Genomic DNA, 17631 nt, shown 5'->3' with positions numbered 1-17631 from the left:
TTGAGAGATTTTGCTGTTTTCCCATTTGTGACACATATTTGCGGGTCAGCCACACAGAGACCGTAGCACTTAGAATCAAAATATGGATAACTTTTGATGCCTCGCTTGTGTAGATGATTTTCCCCAAATATGAACTTGATCGGACAATCGCCCTAGGAGGAGTTCGTTAAAGTGTGAGGCGTAAAAATGTGGTAATTTTAGAGATTCCGCTGTTTTCCCATTTGTGACATATATTTGCGGGTCAGCCACACAGAGACCGTAGCACTTAGAATCAAAATATGGATAACTTTTGATGCCCCGCTTGTGTAGATGATTTTCCCCAAATATGAGTTTGATCAGACAATCGCCCTAGGAGGAGTTCGTTAAAGTGTGAAGCGTAAAAATGTGGTGATTTGAGCAATTTCGCGAATTTCCCATAAGGATATCATGGGATGTTTCTGTCATCGTTACGGTTACGCCGTACAAAATATGACTTTGGCTCTCATACTTTTATGATCAGGATTGCAAATTAGAATTTTGTGCAAAATATAATGTCATTTGGAAAAACTCTATTGTTTATAGGCCACTCTGAAGGCCAAATAGTCAGAATTCAGGGAAAAGTTTGCGGCTCCGTCGCACAGAGACCGTAAAAGTTATCCTTAAAATTTGGATAACTTTAGATGCCCCACTTGTCTAGGGGACGTACACCGATTTTGAGGTTGGTGGGCAAAACGCCCTAGGAGGAGTTCGTTAAAGTGTGAAACAGAAAAATGTGGATATTCGAGAGATTTAGCAATTTTCCCATAGGGATAACATGGGAGGTTTCCGTCATGGCTACGACTACGCCGTAAAAATTGAGGCATAAGTTTGATTGGCCTTTTGCTCGGGACCCCAAAATAGAATTTTGGGCAAAGTTTAGAACATTTGTGTAAAACCAGTTTTTGTCCATCAATGTTCACTCAAAGGCAACTCTGTAGGGGGCGCTATCGCGCCCATTTCAATTTTGTCATCATAAACTGGTCCAAACTTGAAAGTTTAACAACTGATTCAAATTTGGTCCTAATCGGACTCGTTTTGATCAAATGGGAGCAATTTTTAGATCTGCAATATTCCAAAATAAGTTGTCCAACTTTGCGGCTGCGCCGCACACAGACCGGTAAAGGTATCTCAAAAAATTGGATAACTTTAGATGCCCCACTTGTCCAGAGGACGTCCGCCGATTTTGAGGTTGGTTGGCAAAACGCCCTAGGAGGAGTTCGTCAAAGTTTGACGTGAACAAAATGGCTAACACCGCGTGTTTTCATTTTCAAAGGAAGATGGCGGCCATAGGGTAAGTCTGGGGGCGTGGCCACAATAATATATTTTTTTTTGTCCTCACGAGAGGAATGCGTGTCCCGAATTTCGTAGCTTTACGCCAAAGTTGACCTCGGGGCGTCTCCCATAGGCGCAATGTATTTTGACTTTTGTCGGTGGCGCTGTCGCGCCATTTTTTAACGAAAAAAAAAATGGCCCAGAAAAAATCAAATTTTTCGCCGATTCTGAATTTTGGGCAAAGTTTGGTGAGTTTTTGAGCATGTTCAGGGGGTCAAATTAGAGCTCAAAAAGCAGAAGAACAAGAAAAATAATAAAAAATATAGCCGCAAGCGGCAATGATCGGCCCTCGCCACGCCGCCGCCACACCGCCGCCACGCCGCAAGAGGAGGGGGCGCTAACGCGCCCCAATTGTCCTTTTATTACGCCTACTGCTGAATCTGTGACGCTGTTACATCTTCTCCCCTTTGTTTTACCATCAAAAAGCTATTTTATTTTGAATTCTTGGCAAAATGTGCAGCTTTGCCTTACAGACACCGTGACTCTTTGAATGAAAATGTGGATAACTTTTGATGGTCCTGAAGATGAGTCTCACCAAATTTCAGGTTAATAGGGCTGACGCCCTGGGAGGAGTTTGTGAAAGTCTAAAGTGTAAACATGTTCTGGCGATTTCCCAATTGGAATAACATGAAAGGTTTCGGTCATCGTTACGGCAACGCCATAACAATTATGACATGGGTCTCATTGACTTTTTTGATGGGGATGCTAAAATTGAGTTGTGTCAAATTTCATATAATTTCGCAAAACTAAACATTTAACCTCCATATAAAATCTGTAGGGGGCGCTGTGGCGCCAAATGAATTTATTTCACTTCAAGTAGGTTTAGGGCAAAGAGTTTAACAACTGATTCTAATTTGACGCAATTCGGACTTTATCTGCGCAAACGGCAGAAATTTTAAATTTGGGAGATTTCTGAAATTCTAGCTACAGTTTGCGGCTTCGCCGCACCGAGACCGTGACAGGTATCAATGTAATTTGGATAACTTTTGATGTCCCACTCCTCAGTACCATTTTCACAAAATTTCAGCTTTTTAGGGCCAACGCCCTGGGAGGAGTTTGTAAAAGTACGACGTTTGGAAAAACTCCGAAGTCATGTTTAGCCATTTTTGAAGCAATATGGCCGACATTTGGTTGGGCGGACGGCGTTGCCGTAATAATATTTTTTACTTCTCTTGTCACCATCTACCTCTGCGCCAAATTTCATGATTCTACGATCAGATTTTTTTTGGGTAATTTCCCATCTCTCAATGCATTTTTGGTACATTTGGGGGCGCTGACGCGCCAATTTTTTTTTATTTTAGAAAAGGGAAATAGCCAGAATGTAGAGAGGCACGATTTTTAGAGGTGTGAACATTTTTGTGACTTTTCGTCAATGTTCACTGGGTGAAAAATAGGGGGGTTGGTCCCGAGAAGAAGAAGAAGAAGAAGAAGAAGAAGAAGAAGAAGAAGAAGAAGAAGAAGAAGAAGAAGAAGAAGAAGAAGAAGAAGAAGAAGAAGAAGAAGAAGAAGAAGAAGAAGAAGAAGAAGAAGAAGAAGAAGAAGAAGAAGAAGAAGAAGAAAGAATAATATTCCGATGCGAAAACAATGTTTCCCATTTTTCAAATATCATAAACTATACATTTTCGGAAAGCGCTCGCGCTTTCCTACCTCATGGTGTGGGTCCCTGGTCACTGACGGGTACTTTCGTTAATTTTGAGTGGGCTCTGCCCACTTTGTGTTTTTGGCCCTCTATACAGTAATAATGTTCAATTTTTGCATTACATGCTTATATGCACGGAACATGCAAGAGATGGGGAACGTATTCGTGAGCTACTTAGCGCAAATGAGTGCTTTATATGGGGATGACGACCGCTTCGCGGTCGTCATCTCAATGTAAAGTGCTCGTTTAGTGCGCACTTTTGCACGGGCTTCGCCCGTTTACAACGGTAATGTTCCATTTTCCTACAACTAATTAGTATGCACGGGGCGTGCATGAGTGAAGGAGTGCGTTAGTGAGTGTTTGGAAGTGGGCGAGCGCTTCGCGCTCGATTTCGTGCGCACTAAGATAAGATAAGATAAGATAAGATATTCCTTTATTGTCCCATATGGGGAAATTTCATTGGTGCAACGCAGGTAGATACAGAGATAGATACAGAAGAACAGATCACTTATAGGAAGTCTGAAAAACACTTTCAGTAGAAGATCTCCTATAAATAAATAAAAACTCCCATAGACAAATAAATAAATAAATAAATACATAAATACCATTGCATGTGATCACGACAGTAATTGCACATGAATATGTGTCACGACAGCACATAGATTGCACATGAATTTCACATGAATTGCACATGAATTCCAACAGCAATTGCACATATGACAGAGTTGCACATCAGTATTAGGTTAGGTCAGTATTGCGAGTGTTCAGTACTAACAGTTTTTGTTATAAAGTCTGACAGCAGCAGGAAGGAAAGACCTACGGAACCTTTCCTTCGCACATCGAGGGTGGATCAGTCTCTCACTGAAGCTGCTCTCCAGAGCAGAGAGAGTGTCCTGCAGGGGGTGACACTCATGGTCCAGCATAGATGTGAATCTAGCCAGCACCCTCCTGTCCCCCACCTCCTGCACCGAGTCCAGAGCACAGCCCAGGACGGAGCTGGACTTCTTGATGACTCTGTCCAGCCTCTTCCTCTCCCTCTCTGTGATGCTGCTGCTCCAGCAGGCCACACCGTACAGGAGGGCTGATGCCACCACAGAGTCATAGAAGGTCTTCAGGAGTGGCCCTGTCACTCCAAAAGACCTGAGTCTCCTCAGGAGGTAGAGCCGACTCTGGCTCTTCCCGTACAGTGCGTCTGTGTTATGAGTCCTGTCCAGTTTGTGGTTCAGATGAACACCCAGGTACTTGTATGAGTCCACTCTCTCAATGTCCCGTCCCTGGATGTTCACTGGTGAGGGGGCAGTGGGGTGGCGTCTGCGGAAATCCACCACCATCTCCCTGGTCTTCCCCGCGTTGATGAGGAGGTGGTTCCGCTGACACCAGTCCACAAAGTCCTGCGCCAGTCCTCTGTACTCCGCGTCATCGTCGTCCGTGATGAGTCCGATGATGGCAGAGTCGTCAGAGAACTTCTGGTAGGACACAGCTGTCCGTGTCATGTCTGAAGTCTGCAGTGTAAAGGGTGAAGAGAAAGGGCGTGAGGACAGTGCCCTGGGGCGGCCCCACACTGCAGGTCCGAGTGTCAGACACACAGTTCCGGGCTCTCACAAACTGGGGTCGGTCTGTGAGGTAGTCCAGGATCCACTCTGCCAGGTCATACTCCACACCAGCCGTCTCCAGCTTGTCCCTCAGGAGCAGCGGCTGGATGGTGTTGAAGGCGCTGGAAAGATCGAAGAACAGGATCCTCACAGAGCTGCCAGGCTTTTCCAGGTGAGAGAGAGAGCGGTGCAGCAGGGAGATGACGGCGTCCTCCACTCCGATGCCAGACCGATATGCAAACTGCAGCGGGTCCATGGCTGAGCTCACGGTGGAGCGGAGGTGGTCCAGGACTAGCCGCTCCAGTGTCTTCATCAGGTGGGACGTGAGAGCCACTGGCCTGAAGCTGTTGAGGTCTTTGGGGCGCGGTGTCTTAGGCACAGGTACCAGACAGGAGGTCTTCCAGACCTGTGGTACCACCCTCAGCTTCAGGCTCATGTTGAAGACATGCTCCATAACTCCACACAGTTCATCTGCGCAGGACTTAAGGAGCCTGGGGCTGATGCCATCAGGTCCTGCTGCCTTCCTCACTTTAATCCTCTTCAGCTCACTCCTCACCTGTGCTGCTGTGACAGTCAGTGGTTGGCAGGGGGACCGTGTGCTGGGGGGATGGGTGAGTCCAGGCGAAGTGGGGAGCTGATGGTCCGGGGCAGATAAGCGAAGAGGAACAGATGCAGGGCATTGTCCAGCTGTGGAAGAGGGAGCATGCAGCTGTGCAGGGGGAGGGGCGGGTGACCGATCAAACCTCAAGAAGTGAGCATTTAAATCATTCACCCACTGTAGATCCCCCTCTGTCTGGGCAGGGGGGATTTTGAAGCCCGAGATGGTTTTCAGGCTCCTCCACACTCCCTGAATGTTCTTTTGCTGCAGCTGCTCCTCCATCCTCCTCTTGTAGCCGGCCTCAGCCTGCCTGATCTTCCTCCTCAGCTCCTTCTGCACAGTCCTCAGCTCCTCCTTGTTCCCTGACCTGAAGGCTCTCTTCTTCTCCTTCAGCAGAGCCTTCAGTTCACGGTTAATCCATGGCTTGTTGTTTGGAAAACACCGCACCGTCCGGGAGGGAACAATGTTCTCAAAACAGAAGTTGATGTAGTCCGTGATGCACTCTGTGATGGTGTTGATGTCCTCCCCATGTGGGTCATAAAGCTCAGTCCAGACAGTGGTGCTGAAGCAGTCCCTCAGAGCCTCCTCGCTCTCAGCAGACCACATCCTCACCTCACGGGACACCACAGGCTGCCTGCGCACGATGGGTTCATACACAGGCCTCAGATGTACAAGGTTGTGGTCCGAGCTGCCCAGGGGAGGGAGGGGGGAAGAGGAATAAGCCTCCTTGGTGTTGGCAAAAAACAAGTCCAATGTTCTATTCTCTCTGGTGGGGCAGGTAACATACTGGGTGTATGTTGGTAGGACAGAAGAGGGAGAAGCGTGGTTAAAGTCACCAGAGATGAGGAAGAGAGCCTGTGGATGCTGTGTTTGCAGCCTACAAGTGCAGGAGAGCAGTGCTTCACAAGCATTTTCAGCATTGGCAGACGGGGCCACATAGACTGCGATTAAAATCACATGTGAGAACTCCCGGGGCAGATAATATGGCCTCATGCCAATAGCCAATAGTTCAATATCCTTGTTACATAGCTGCTCCCTCACTGTGCAGTGTTCGGGTTTGGACCAGCTCGTGTTCACATATACCGCCAGACCTCCACCTCTTTTCTTCCCGGATTCTCTAGTTCTGTCCGCCCGCAGCAGATGAAAATTGTCCAAACCTACAATAGAGTCTGGCATTTCTGCTGTTAACCAGGTCTCTGTGAAAATCAAGACGCTGCTGTCCCTATAAATCCTCTGGGACCGCATGAGGCTCGCTATTTCCGTCATTTTATTTTGAAGGGACCTCACGTTACCCATGACTACGGCGGGAACCGACTTCCTGTTTTCTCCTCTCTTCTCTCGGAGTTTACGTCCAGCCCGTCTGCTTCGTTGCGTTTTCCTTAGGATGTCCGCCGGGATAACGTGACGATCTCCGGGTAAGACGACAGTTCTACGTGCGCACTTTCGCAGCCGTGCTTCGCACGGCCTTACGAGATTAATAGGCCTCTCACCAGCTTGTGGCGCTCGGGCCTAATAATATTTTTAGCAAAAACAATATAGCCGTTTCCACTATAACAACAAATTATACATCGTTTGAAAGCTCTAAGCCTTCCCCATGCCGCCATGGGGTGGAATCATCATTACGAGCGCTTACGCGCTCGTCACTCCCCATTCCGTCGGGATGCCCCGCCCACTCCCCATAGACTTCCATTGATTTGAGCAGATACAAGCATGGCCCATGCCTGCGGCATGGATTCTCGCGTACAGGACGATGCCAGGAGGGTTTTTGGAGGAATGCAGCGCTTCGCGCTGCTGTTGTCAACAATTTGTGAATGGACTACGCCCATTCACTAATTGTTGACTATTTCTGTCATAGCAGGAGTAAGTATGCATGATCCATGCCTTCGGCATGGGCTAGTTCACTGTACTTGCCAGGGGCGACGGGGTACCAAACATGCGGGCTGCGCTGCCTTCGGCAGCGTTGCGGGAGCAATAGGCCCTCCGCCCTGCTGGGGCTCGGGCCTAAATATTCCGATGCGAAAACAATGTTTCCCATTTTTCAGATATCATAAACTATACATTTTCGGAAAGCGCTCGCGCTTTCCTACCTCATGGTGTGGGTCCCTGGTCACTGACGGGTACTTTTGTTAATTTTGAGTGGGCTCCGCCCACTTTGTGTTTTTGGCCCTCTTTACAGTAATAATGTTCAATTTTTGCATTACATGCTTATATGCACGGAACATGCAAGAGATGGGGAACGTATTCGTGAGCTACTTAGCGCAAATGAGTGCTTTATATGGGGATGATGACCTCTTTGCGGTCGTCATCTCAATGTAAAGTGCTCGTTTAGTGCGCACTTTTGCACGGGCTTCGCCCGTTTACAACGGTAATGTTCCATTTTCCTACTACTAATTATTATGCACAGGGCGTGCATGAGTGGAGGAGTGCGTTAGTGAGTGTTTGGAAGTGGGCGAGCGCTTCGCGCTTGATTTCGTGCGCACTACGTGGCCACTTTCGCAGCCGTGCTTCGCACGGCCTTACGGGACTAATAGGCCTCTCGCCAGCTTGTGGCGCTTGGGCCTAATAATCAAAGTGAGGATATTTTACAAAACTGCAAAATAAACCATCACTTTTTCTGTATTTGTGGCGCCAGAAGCTGCTGCCAAAGTCCCAGCGACCTTCCCAGACTTCACACTTGAATATGCACGTTTTCTGTTTTCATAGCTTCCTCTCCACCAACATTGTGGATATACTCAAAAATATAAAAGAAATAAGAATTTGTATAATTATAAGAACACTTTTCCAACCCAAATACTGTGTTTTGTAAAGAAATGTTTACAGACATTTGAAAAGTATTTTTTCATTTTTGTGGACATGGCTCATATTCCACCACCGCAAACATTCTTGTTTTTCTCTCCCCATATTTCTGTCTCACGGCAAAAGTAAAATTTAAAACTATACATTTTTGAAACCAGCTGCAAGACATGCCTGTCACCTCTAAAAAATTCACTCGCAAATGTGTCTTGCGCTTGAATAAATCATGTTTTTCAAAGTCAACACATGCTGAATAATTGGTGCGCTTCAATGCACATCACCAACATTGCCTGCACACCACTTCTCCCACAGCATCAAAACTGCAGCTGTCACCAATAGGCCCTTTCTTGAACATCTCTGGGGGTGAGGAGGTGATGACAGTGCCACCTGGAGGCATGACCTTACAATCACTGCCACCAATTATATCAAGACCTATGAAATATAGATCATGTGCCATCTCACTGCAGACATATCTAAAGGCTTGTTGCACCAGTCGATGCTGTGCCCAAGAGGAGGCCAGGCTGAATTCCAACAGATGAGAAGTCAAGCTAAGAATTACCTTGATCAAAAGCTGATCTTCAGGGAAAAAACAAACAAAAATACTTTCAACAAAATAGGCAAGAATTTAATCAAGGCTCTAAATATTCAAATGCGCTGATTGTGATGGCACTCATTATTCTATAATGTGAGGCTGACCAATAAGCATGTATTATTAATGGATAGAAGTGCAGTTTGGGACAAGTGGCATTTAACTTTGTGTCTTAACCTTTCTGCATAAATGTCAAGGCAGATTGTAATAGAAAAAGTTGGAGGATCAGCAAACAGACATTTCATATATTTTAACCTTAGGGAAATACTGGATGATTATATTATTTTAGAAGGGTATATTTTTTTCTTATGCAATTCAAACTTTGAAAAGCAAGTGGCATTTATGCTCATAACGCATATCAGTGGTAACCTAGTAAACGCAAATGCCAATTGATAGGGAAAAAAAAGCACAGTAAAATCGACAGATCTGGAGAATCTACCAATGGTAAACATTAATTCAACTCATTATCATATGCGCTCATAAGCCACGTTTCCACTGGCCCGGGGCCCCTAGACCGGTTCACTTTGGGGGCGTCTCGGGCCGCTTCTGTCAATGGAAACGGAACTCATACTGAATAACTGAACAAACGTAATAATAGTTTTTCTGTGAGACGTGGCTAAAAGAGTAAACAATACAAAACTTCCGGTTTATTGTCAGCTTTTTCTGCATTCATTTCACTTCTCTGTGCCTCTAGTTTGACTTTTTAAGTATCTTTATGAAATGCATTGGGTTTGGATAACAATAGACCCATTATGCACTGTAAAATATTTTCAGTAGTGAGGGCCATGGATCGCTAAACAGGAAACAGCTGATGCTACCGTGTGCAAGCTTTATTTTGCCAAGTCTTGTCAGCTCAACAACTACAGTTCAGTGAAGTAAATCACTAGAAATTCGGCGGTTAATCACAACATTGTTCCGGGGGCCAAAAGAAGGTCAGCATCCTCTGGAAGCTAGTAACTCTCACAGCTCGCTTTGGACCCTTCAAAAGAAATGTAACGCTCCATGGAAATGTGGCTGTACATGTGTAAAATAGTCTGCTATGTGGAGCTCAGAACTCTGACCACAGAAAAAGGGCTGCCCTTCTTTCTAATGTCACTGTCTGTCTATTGTTCTTTGGTCTTTCTTCCATCTTACTATTGTATGTCTTTGTAACTATTGCCTCTTTTTTGGTCTCATCTTTCTCTGTCTATCTGCTCTCTACTCCGTTATCTCTCAAGTGCCATCTATGGGGAAATCTGCTTAGCAGCCGTGAGCATACTTGCTTTCCAATTAAATTAAGATGTATTTGCCTTTCAAACCTGTGCCTGTCCTCACTCTTTCTCCCATTGGAATAATTGATGGGGGTCCGTGGCCTCATGATGAATGGGCTCCAAAGCCAAAGATGAATAAGAAGATGAATGATTTGAGTCCACTAGGGCCGGAGCGGGCTGGAACAAGGAGTGCTGACATTGTGACAAATACACTGACCACAGGTACTGAACCAGGGCAAGCGAGCCAGAGACAGAGGACAGGGGAGGGAGGGACAGCAGCTCATCAGACACACACTTTCTCCTCTTCTACATCACACTGAGACCAACCTGAGCCTCGCAGTTAAGTGCAGGCATGATGGTGACAGAGAAGAAGTGGCAGTGGCAGCGCGCCAGTTGTGCCGCGGTGTGCCAGTTGTGCCGCTGTGTGCCAGTTGTGCCGCGGTGTGCCAGTTGTGCCGTTGCGTGTCACTGTGTGCCGGTGTTTGTGTGCACGCTCAGTGGAGATGCCGAGGCCAACTGAACAGGTGTGGGAAGGTGAGAGCCTGCCCCAGGTGACTGTGTGTGGATGGCAGCAGCACTTTGTCCGCCAACGTCTCCAAGCTGAACAAGTTTTTCTCTTGCTTTTTTTAACATGCTGTCAGACAACTGAGAGCAGGCAAGTGTTTCTGAGAAGAAAGCCAATGAGCGTATGATGGGCCATCTGTTACAAAAGGCCAGTGAGTAAAATCCCACTGCAGAACTAAATAAAGTACCTTGTGGATAGAAACAAGCACAACTTTTAATTGGCTGACTTTTAGGATATAGGACACAGGGTATGTTAACAAGCCTATAACTAGTTCACATGTTATATCTGAGAGGAATACTTTGTCTCGTCTCACAGAAAATAATGAAATAAATGAGATGGGGAAAAAAAAAAAGGAAAAATATAGTGTTTCAAAGTCACACTGTATCAACATCCAACTTGTATCATCACGTCACAAAATAAAAACATCACCAATGTTAAGCTAATGATGTAATTCAGGAAACGGTGTATGAGAAAATAATATATGTTTCCATGAAAATGTGTCCAGAAAATGAACAAATTTGTGCAGCGTGTCACCCCTGCAGCAAAGTGTTGCCTAACACTGGACAGTGAGTGAACGCGTGTCAGCTTCTACAACACATTCCATGATACTTACACCATTTGTGACAAGACAGCTGAAGCAAATGTCACTTAGTTTAGAGACGTCTTTGCCATGAGACGCTAGATGACTTGGTTTGTATAAGAAAAGGGGAGAAAGGCCAAAAGTAGGACTGGGTTGTCAGAACATTTTCTATTTTCTGTGAGTGAAGAAAAAAATAAGAAAGAAATTGCATTCTATATAAAATTTTCTGAATATGAACGATAATAAAATAACATGATTTTACTGACAGAAGATAGACCTTCCAATGAAAAAGATCCAAGCATTTTACTGATAATTAGAAATTAATGAATCTCTCTTTGAACATTTTATTAATTGCACCGCCTTAGTCAAAAGTGTACCAAACCACTTTTTATCACTACTTCTTTCAAGAAAATAAATACAATATTTTGAATGGCAAGAGGCAAGGTTCTCAATCTTTTGTTTACATTATATCAGCATTCATGGCCCTACTTTTCAATATGAGTATAGAACTGGATAAAGGCATCACACAAGGACACCGAGTCTATGAACTCATTTTCCAGACTATGTTCAGTCCATATTTTAGCATTCAAGGGGATACTGGGTTAAGCCTGGTCGTGTGTACACACTGACAAAGACAGGGAGAATGACAGCGTAAGATCCAGTTAGATTACACTTTTTAATATCCTCTGCCTCCAATAAAGTGCGGTTGGACTCGATGTCTGTAGCGCTGTTTGATTGTGTGTCACTGCAGTGACCCCAGATGATGTTGGGTTGAATTGCCGCAGCGAACGGCCTTGTATCTCAACAACAGGCGATAAACCCAACAGCAATCTCCCACTTCCTACATGATGTGACAATATAAGGGACAGGAGTCTGCCACAAGCTGAGACTGGGCCTATACGCGCAAGAATTGTTTCAATTTGTTTGTGATTCCATTTTGTGAAACTGACAGCCATTTGGTCAGTTAGTTGTTGTTCTCCACTGCAGTGTTACTTTGCCTAATATCCCACAGTATTGCATTTAACATCTATATCCATGGAGACAGAATCAGAATCAGAATAGGGTTTATTGCCATTTGTCGATGAACAAAAGCAGGAGACACCATTAGGTCAAGTTACAAGTCAGAGCTTTGGAGAGGCGAGCCCGTTCACAGTTAGGATACAGGTGCTTTCTACCAATAAAAGCACTTGTTATTAAATGAATGCATGATATACACATTTATTTACATACGCTTGGATTGTCCAGGCTCAGCAATAACATCTCCATGGAGTCAAATAGGTGACAGACCCTCCTCCAGAAAACTTACATAATGCACCTTTAGGGAAAGATATTTAAGGACAATTTTAGAAAAAATAAATATAGGCTCAGACACATATGTGTATGCTGACAAAAAACTTTGCAATTTCGGGACTAAAAAGAAAAAGCAACTAGACAATCAACAAAAAAGCTGTGTTCCTTGTTTGCTTGTATGATTGTTTTCAATGTTGTACTGTGCACACTCGGCTAAAACTAAACTAAAACAAACATATAATGTAAAACAACATGCATATTCATGGCTTCGGAGTCACATACTTGTTGCTGCTGCCATCTTGAGGACGAAAGCAGCCTGCTCACGAAAAGTCTCCAGTGGACCAGTGGACTTACAGAAATCACTCCAGACTGAGCGCTGAGCTGTTTTTTCCAGGTAGTTAGCAGCTGGCTAATGCTAGTTTACATATTATTGCGTGGCTATGCTACTAAACGTTAGCCTACTTGCAGACCGTTTTAACACGCCTAATTTCCAACTGTCCGGGTGTTATATTTTAGGATGAGACAGTCACTCACCCGCACACAAACTCCGTGCTCTTGAAAGCTTTGAGCGTTTGTCCAGATATAAATGTCTGCAAAAGTTTGTTGTGACAAGCTGTTGTCAGGGAGTCATCGGTGTCTTCTTGAAGAATCAACCCTTTTCATTTTCAATCTTATACGCTGTTATTCATGACTATCTAACATCGGCGATAAAGCCACAGCAGGCACTTAGGGCTTCAGGAACACTGCTTTGATCACGACTCTTGTTATAATTTGCTCGCAAAGTTATCAATATTATCCATATTATCCGGTTGTGTTGAAAATTAAGGGAGATGCAAACTTATTTTCATTTTGACAACTAAAAATAGCAATATACCTCATCTAAAATGTATATGAAGGTCAGTTGGAGTGGCTAATGAGGAGCGCAGATGGACTTGTCCCGAGTCTGAATCTTCACAAAGACAGTCTGCATTCTGACCAGCTGTTAGCGCTGGACAGATGTGAGCTGCAGACACTGGCGGCCCAAGCTCCACAGATAATGAATAAAACAGAGGGATAGATGGAGCTGCCCCACTCTAATGCATCATGACAGAGCTCTGAGCTGCACCCTTCTGCTCCCGCGCTCTTCACGTGACACATCCTCTTCATAATCTGAGACCGATTCACACAGAGGTCTAGTGCCATATTAATAATAATAATAATAATAATAACTTTTATTTATATAGCGCTTTTCAGTGACCCAAAGACGCTGAACATAATAAAAAAGGGGAGGGTATTTACAGACAGGGGGGGACAACACGTACAATACACATTATAATATTCGCAGGTAAAATATAGCGGACATTTTAGATACAGACGAAACATAAACAAATATATCTCTCTAGTTGCTGCATGCAGTAGAGTACACATTTCAAAATCTTGTTTAGGATTACTGCCCATCTCTTAGCTGGAGTACGCTGTAAAGTACTGCAGGAAAGAAATGCATTGAAGGACTTTCTTTCAACAGTTAAAAGTCACATAAAGGTTTGAGTAAGTTGCATGTTGTACACATAATACTCTCTCTTATTGTGCCCGGGTGCTGATTTGCCAATAATAACTCACGACAAACAAACAAGGTCAGAGGCTGTTATGTCTTTTCATTTCAACAACTTCAGCAACGATCTGGAGAAAAAACCTGTGAAAACGCCTTTCACCCAAATAAACCTCAGTTAGATTTGACCCGAGTGGACTTTTGACAAACAATGTCTTAAACGCATTTTCTAAGTGTGTTTACAAATCACAAGGTTATGGCACTGTCTCCACAGTGTTTTTCAGTTCCATGAAATAGATTTTTCAAACTTACTATTATAATTAAAAGGTTATGGCACTTTGTCAGTGTGGGATGTGTGCCAAAAGCCCATGACACACTGCATTACATGGGCAACAACGATTTAATACGAAAGTAAAGGAAATACAAATGATTGTGAATCCAGTTTTTTTACCTGGACCACATGATCACTTTTGGTGAATATTTATCACACATAATAGAATCTAATGGTAAGTTGCTTGTTTGTTTTATTAGTTAATATTACCACATTCTCTATGTTTACAATGGCTAGCGACAATAGCGACACCAGTGGATCACTATTTAAAGAAGTAGATATATAGGATAAAAGAGGGATCAGGGAGCAATGGCATCTTAAATACAGGAGAATAAATATGACTCAAACCTGTAGGAATATAAATACAATGTTGAGTAAATAAGAAGGGAAAACTGCCATGGCTAAACGAGTTCCCGATTGTAAGGCTTATTGTGTGCGATTCTGACAGGGCCGTGATGAAGTGTCGGAGCGCAGCTGTAATATCAGTGCATGTGTATGAAATATGGCTCAGACCTGTGAGGTACTCCGGGTCGGGCACCGGGTCCGACAGCTCCTCGTGGCACTGCACCTCCGTTGGCACCGACGCCACCACCATCCCGTCGGGCAGCTGCTGGTCGATGCCCCGGGCGAAGTTCTTCTGCCTGGGGAGGGGCACATAATGAGAGGTCCAGTTAGGGGAGCAAACTGGAGGGGAAATGGTCAAGGATAATTGAAGAAGCATGCGAGAATAACTAGCTAATTTACTAGTGCATAGGTTGTTTATGTCAAGCGTCGATCCGTGGCAAAAAGAGGAGAAAGTGGACGGAATATGGTCAATAAATAAAGGTTGTACTGGTAATAACATCTGAGTCTCATTGTATCACACTGAAGGCATAAGTGAGACACAATTAGTTTTAAAATCAAATTCAGTTTTATGCAGCTAAAATCTGGAACAGTCTTCCTGAAGATGTGAGACAGGCTTCTACTCTGACAATGTTCAAATCTAAGCTAAAAACAGTTTTGTTTAGCTGCGCATATGACTGAAAGGATTTTTTCTTTGCACTCTTCTCTTTTGTTTGTGATTTTATTAGTTTAGACAATCAGTTGGATTGATACTTTTTAATATAGTTAATTTTATTGTATTTCTGTTTCTATAATTTCTTTGTGATTTGAATGCATTTTTCCTGCTGTGAAGCACTTTGAATTGCCTTGTGTATGAAATGTGCTCTACAAATAAACTTGCCTTGCCTAAAATACAATAGGTTGCACTGTAGTTAGTGCAAAATGCTGCTGGCCGCCTCCTGAACAGTTCATCCAGATATGTCCGCATCAGTTCCATGCTCTCCTCTCTCCACTGGCTCCCTGATCACTTTCATGTTGATTTTAAAATGTATACATGTATACAAGCTCTTCCAAGAGAACCGATATTTCTCCAATGTATTTATCAAACATTTGAACCATCATCATCTATCATCCAGGTTAAATAAATAACTTCTGTCTTTTAACACCTAGAATGCCCCTTAAGGTTTTATTATGTTTAGTCCATTACTTCACAGCTACATTATGTACTTTCTATTCTAGTGTGTTTTTCTCCCACACCTGTAAAGTACTTTGGTCTTCTCTGTGTTGTTGGACAGTGCTCTATAAATATACTTTGACTGATCGCTTTGATTGAAAATATCCAAATACACTCACCCCTTGCAGAGCATAAAAACGCACCAATTAGGACGATCAAGTTTTAGCAAAATTATTTCAGAATTTCGTAAGTTTCATTATAAACTTGAGCAATGACAAAAGAAGTTAAAGGAAGTGGATGACAGCCAGAGGAGTACATTAAAGACTGATAAATCTGAAGAGCGTGTGTGGGCAGATTGTAAAGCGATACATTCTGGCAGATCGTTAAGAGGAAATCAATATAAAGTAACAATTAGGCACGACGCTGGGTTTTTGGAGAAGCAAAAATTTCACTCTGCACATGTCGTTTGTCATTATGTTGATTACTGGGTTGTGACGTCCAAAAGCTGATGTCCTTATCCGTCTGGTGCCTCTGACCCTTAGTTGAACTCCCAGCTTTTTGTCCACTTCATCTTTCTGTGTCTTGCTGCCAGTTAGATCCACAACAAAGCCAAGAAATTACTTCCATGAATCAATAACGTTAGGTATTCCTGTGTTTTGAGACAAAGCTGATGAGGAAATATATCCACTTTTGGAGTCAAGCTGCCATTTTGAGTGCTAGTTCATTATTTGACTTGACACAGGAAGTAATTGCCTAATTAGGTGCTGTCATTGAAAACTAATGCCTTTATTAATTGCCCATTACCCCAATTTAAAAGCGATTGTTTTTTACTTGATCAATACAACTCTTTGTGGGGCTTGTGCTCGTCTTTTAGAGCTGATATAGGAAACAAAAAGCCTCATATACAATTTTGACTTACTTTGTACATTATTTAGCTGCAATGGGTCGCAAACCAGTGACAGTTATGTTCAAAGAGATGTGTGGGTGTTTATGTATATTGTGCAGTGTTACTTGGTATTCCGTTCCAATTTTCGAATCTGCACAAAATCCAACTTGTCGAGTATCTGAGGACAGCATGATACATTAGTCAGGTCGACCCAAGACAGATTCACTGAACAGGGACAAGTGATTAACAATAAAACCAGCTCTAAAGGTTTGTCGCCATTGATTAAATGTCTCCCCAAAGACAAGTGAAATTTAAAAACTTTTCCCTGAAAGAATCAAGTAACCAATGTGTGGTCTATTGCTCCCACATTTCGCCTCAAAGTCAGCAATTTGTTGATTCTTATTCTCGAGGATAAAGTACACTTTGCTGTCCCCTGTATTTGACCCATGCTTCAATGAGGAGCAGTTGGGACTCATTTCTAGATGTTGAGCTTTGTTTGCTCAGGAGTATCTTAGCTGGGCATGTTTTAGCTTAACAGAGGAGACATACAAACTGTCCAGCACCAATATATTCACAATTATCTTTAATTGGCTTATCACGGTAAAACAGGTGCCCCAAAGACGTAATAAGGCAGACCAAGACATAAAAAGGAATAAATCAGGTTAAAAATTGGAACTGACTCTTGTACTAATTACTTGAGTGAGTTGCCCTGTTGCTGTTCAATTTGATCAGTTTGATTACGAGTTTAATAGATGTAGCTGATGCAGTATATCAGGGCCGCTGCTTGCCATTTGAGTGCCCTAAGCAGAAATGCTCTCAACCCACTATGACTATTTCTAAGTTATTCTAACTTTTTTTTTGTAAATATTGCATAAATCACAAACCTAAGTGAGATATGGGGACTCTCAACAAAGAAGTTTTTCAACAAAAATCATAACATTTTCTGTATTCTGGTGCATTTTACAACTTTCTGTTGTATTTATGAAAACATGATTTCGACATCTGTAAAGAGTTGAACCCCTTTTGCTTTGCGCATGTCGCGATGTCAGCGACACATCAGCTGTACGCATCACATGTCTTGTATCATTCACCCTTTTTGACGGTTTCTTATTGTATATGAGGTAAATTTTCATTATCTGAAGACT

At 43.3% G+C, this 17631-nt stretch overlaps 1 protein-coding gene across 3 annotated transcripts in view; it reads right to left on the bottom strand.

Moving 5' to 3' along the window:
• astn1 (astrotactin 1) overlaps window positions 1-17631 on the bottom strand; it is a 371670-nt gene that overhangs the window by 172178 nt on the left and 181861 nt on the right. For all 3 annotated transcript variants that reach the window (XM_072440945.1, XM_072440947.1, XM_072440948.1), the window contains one exon: window positions 14619-14746. In XM_072440945.1, the coding sequence (XP_072297046.1) occupies window positions 14619-14746 (128 nt within the window). The remainder of the gene's footprint in view (window positions 1-14618; window positions 14747-17631) is intronic.

The sequence above is a fragment of the Eucyclogobius newberryi genome, unplaced genomic scaffold, assembly GCF_026437365.1.
Source record: "Eucyclogobius newberryi isolate DKJ021-1_F unplaced genomic scaffold, fEucNew1.0.hap1 SCAF_12, whole genome shotgun sequence".
NCBI classification, from domain to species: domain Eukaryota; kingdom Metazoa; phylum Chordata; class Actinopteri; order Gobiiformes; family Gobiidae; genus Eucyclogobius; species Eucyclogobius newberryi.
Note: the sequence above shows the minus strand (reverse complement) of the source record. Positions and strands in the feature narration are given on the sequence as shown.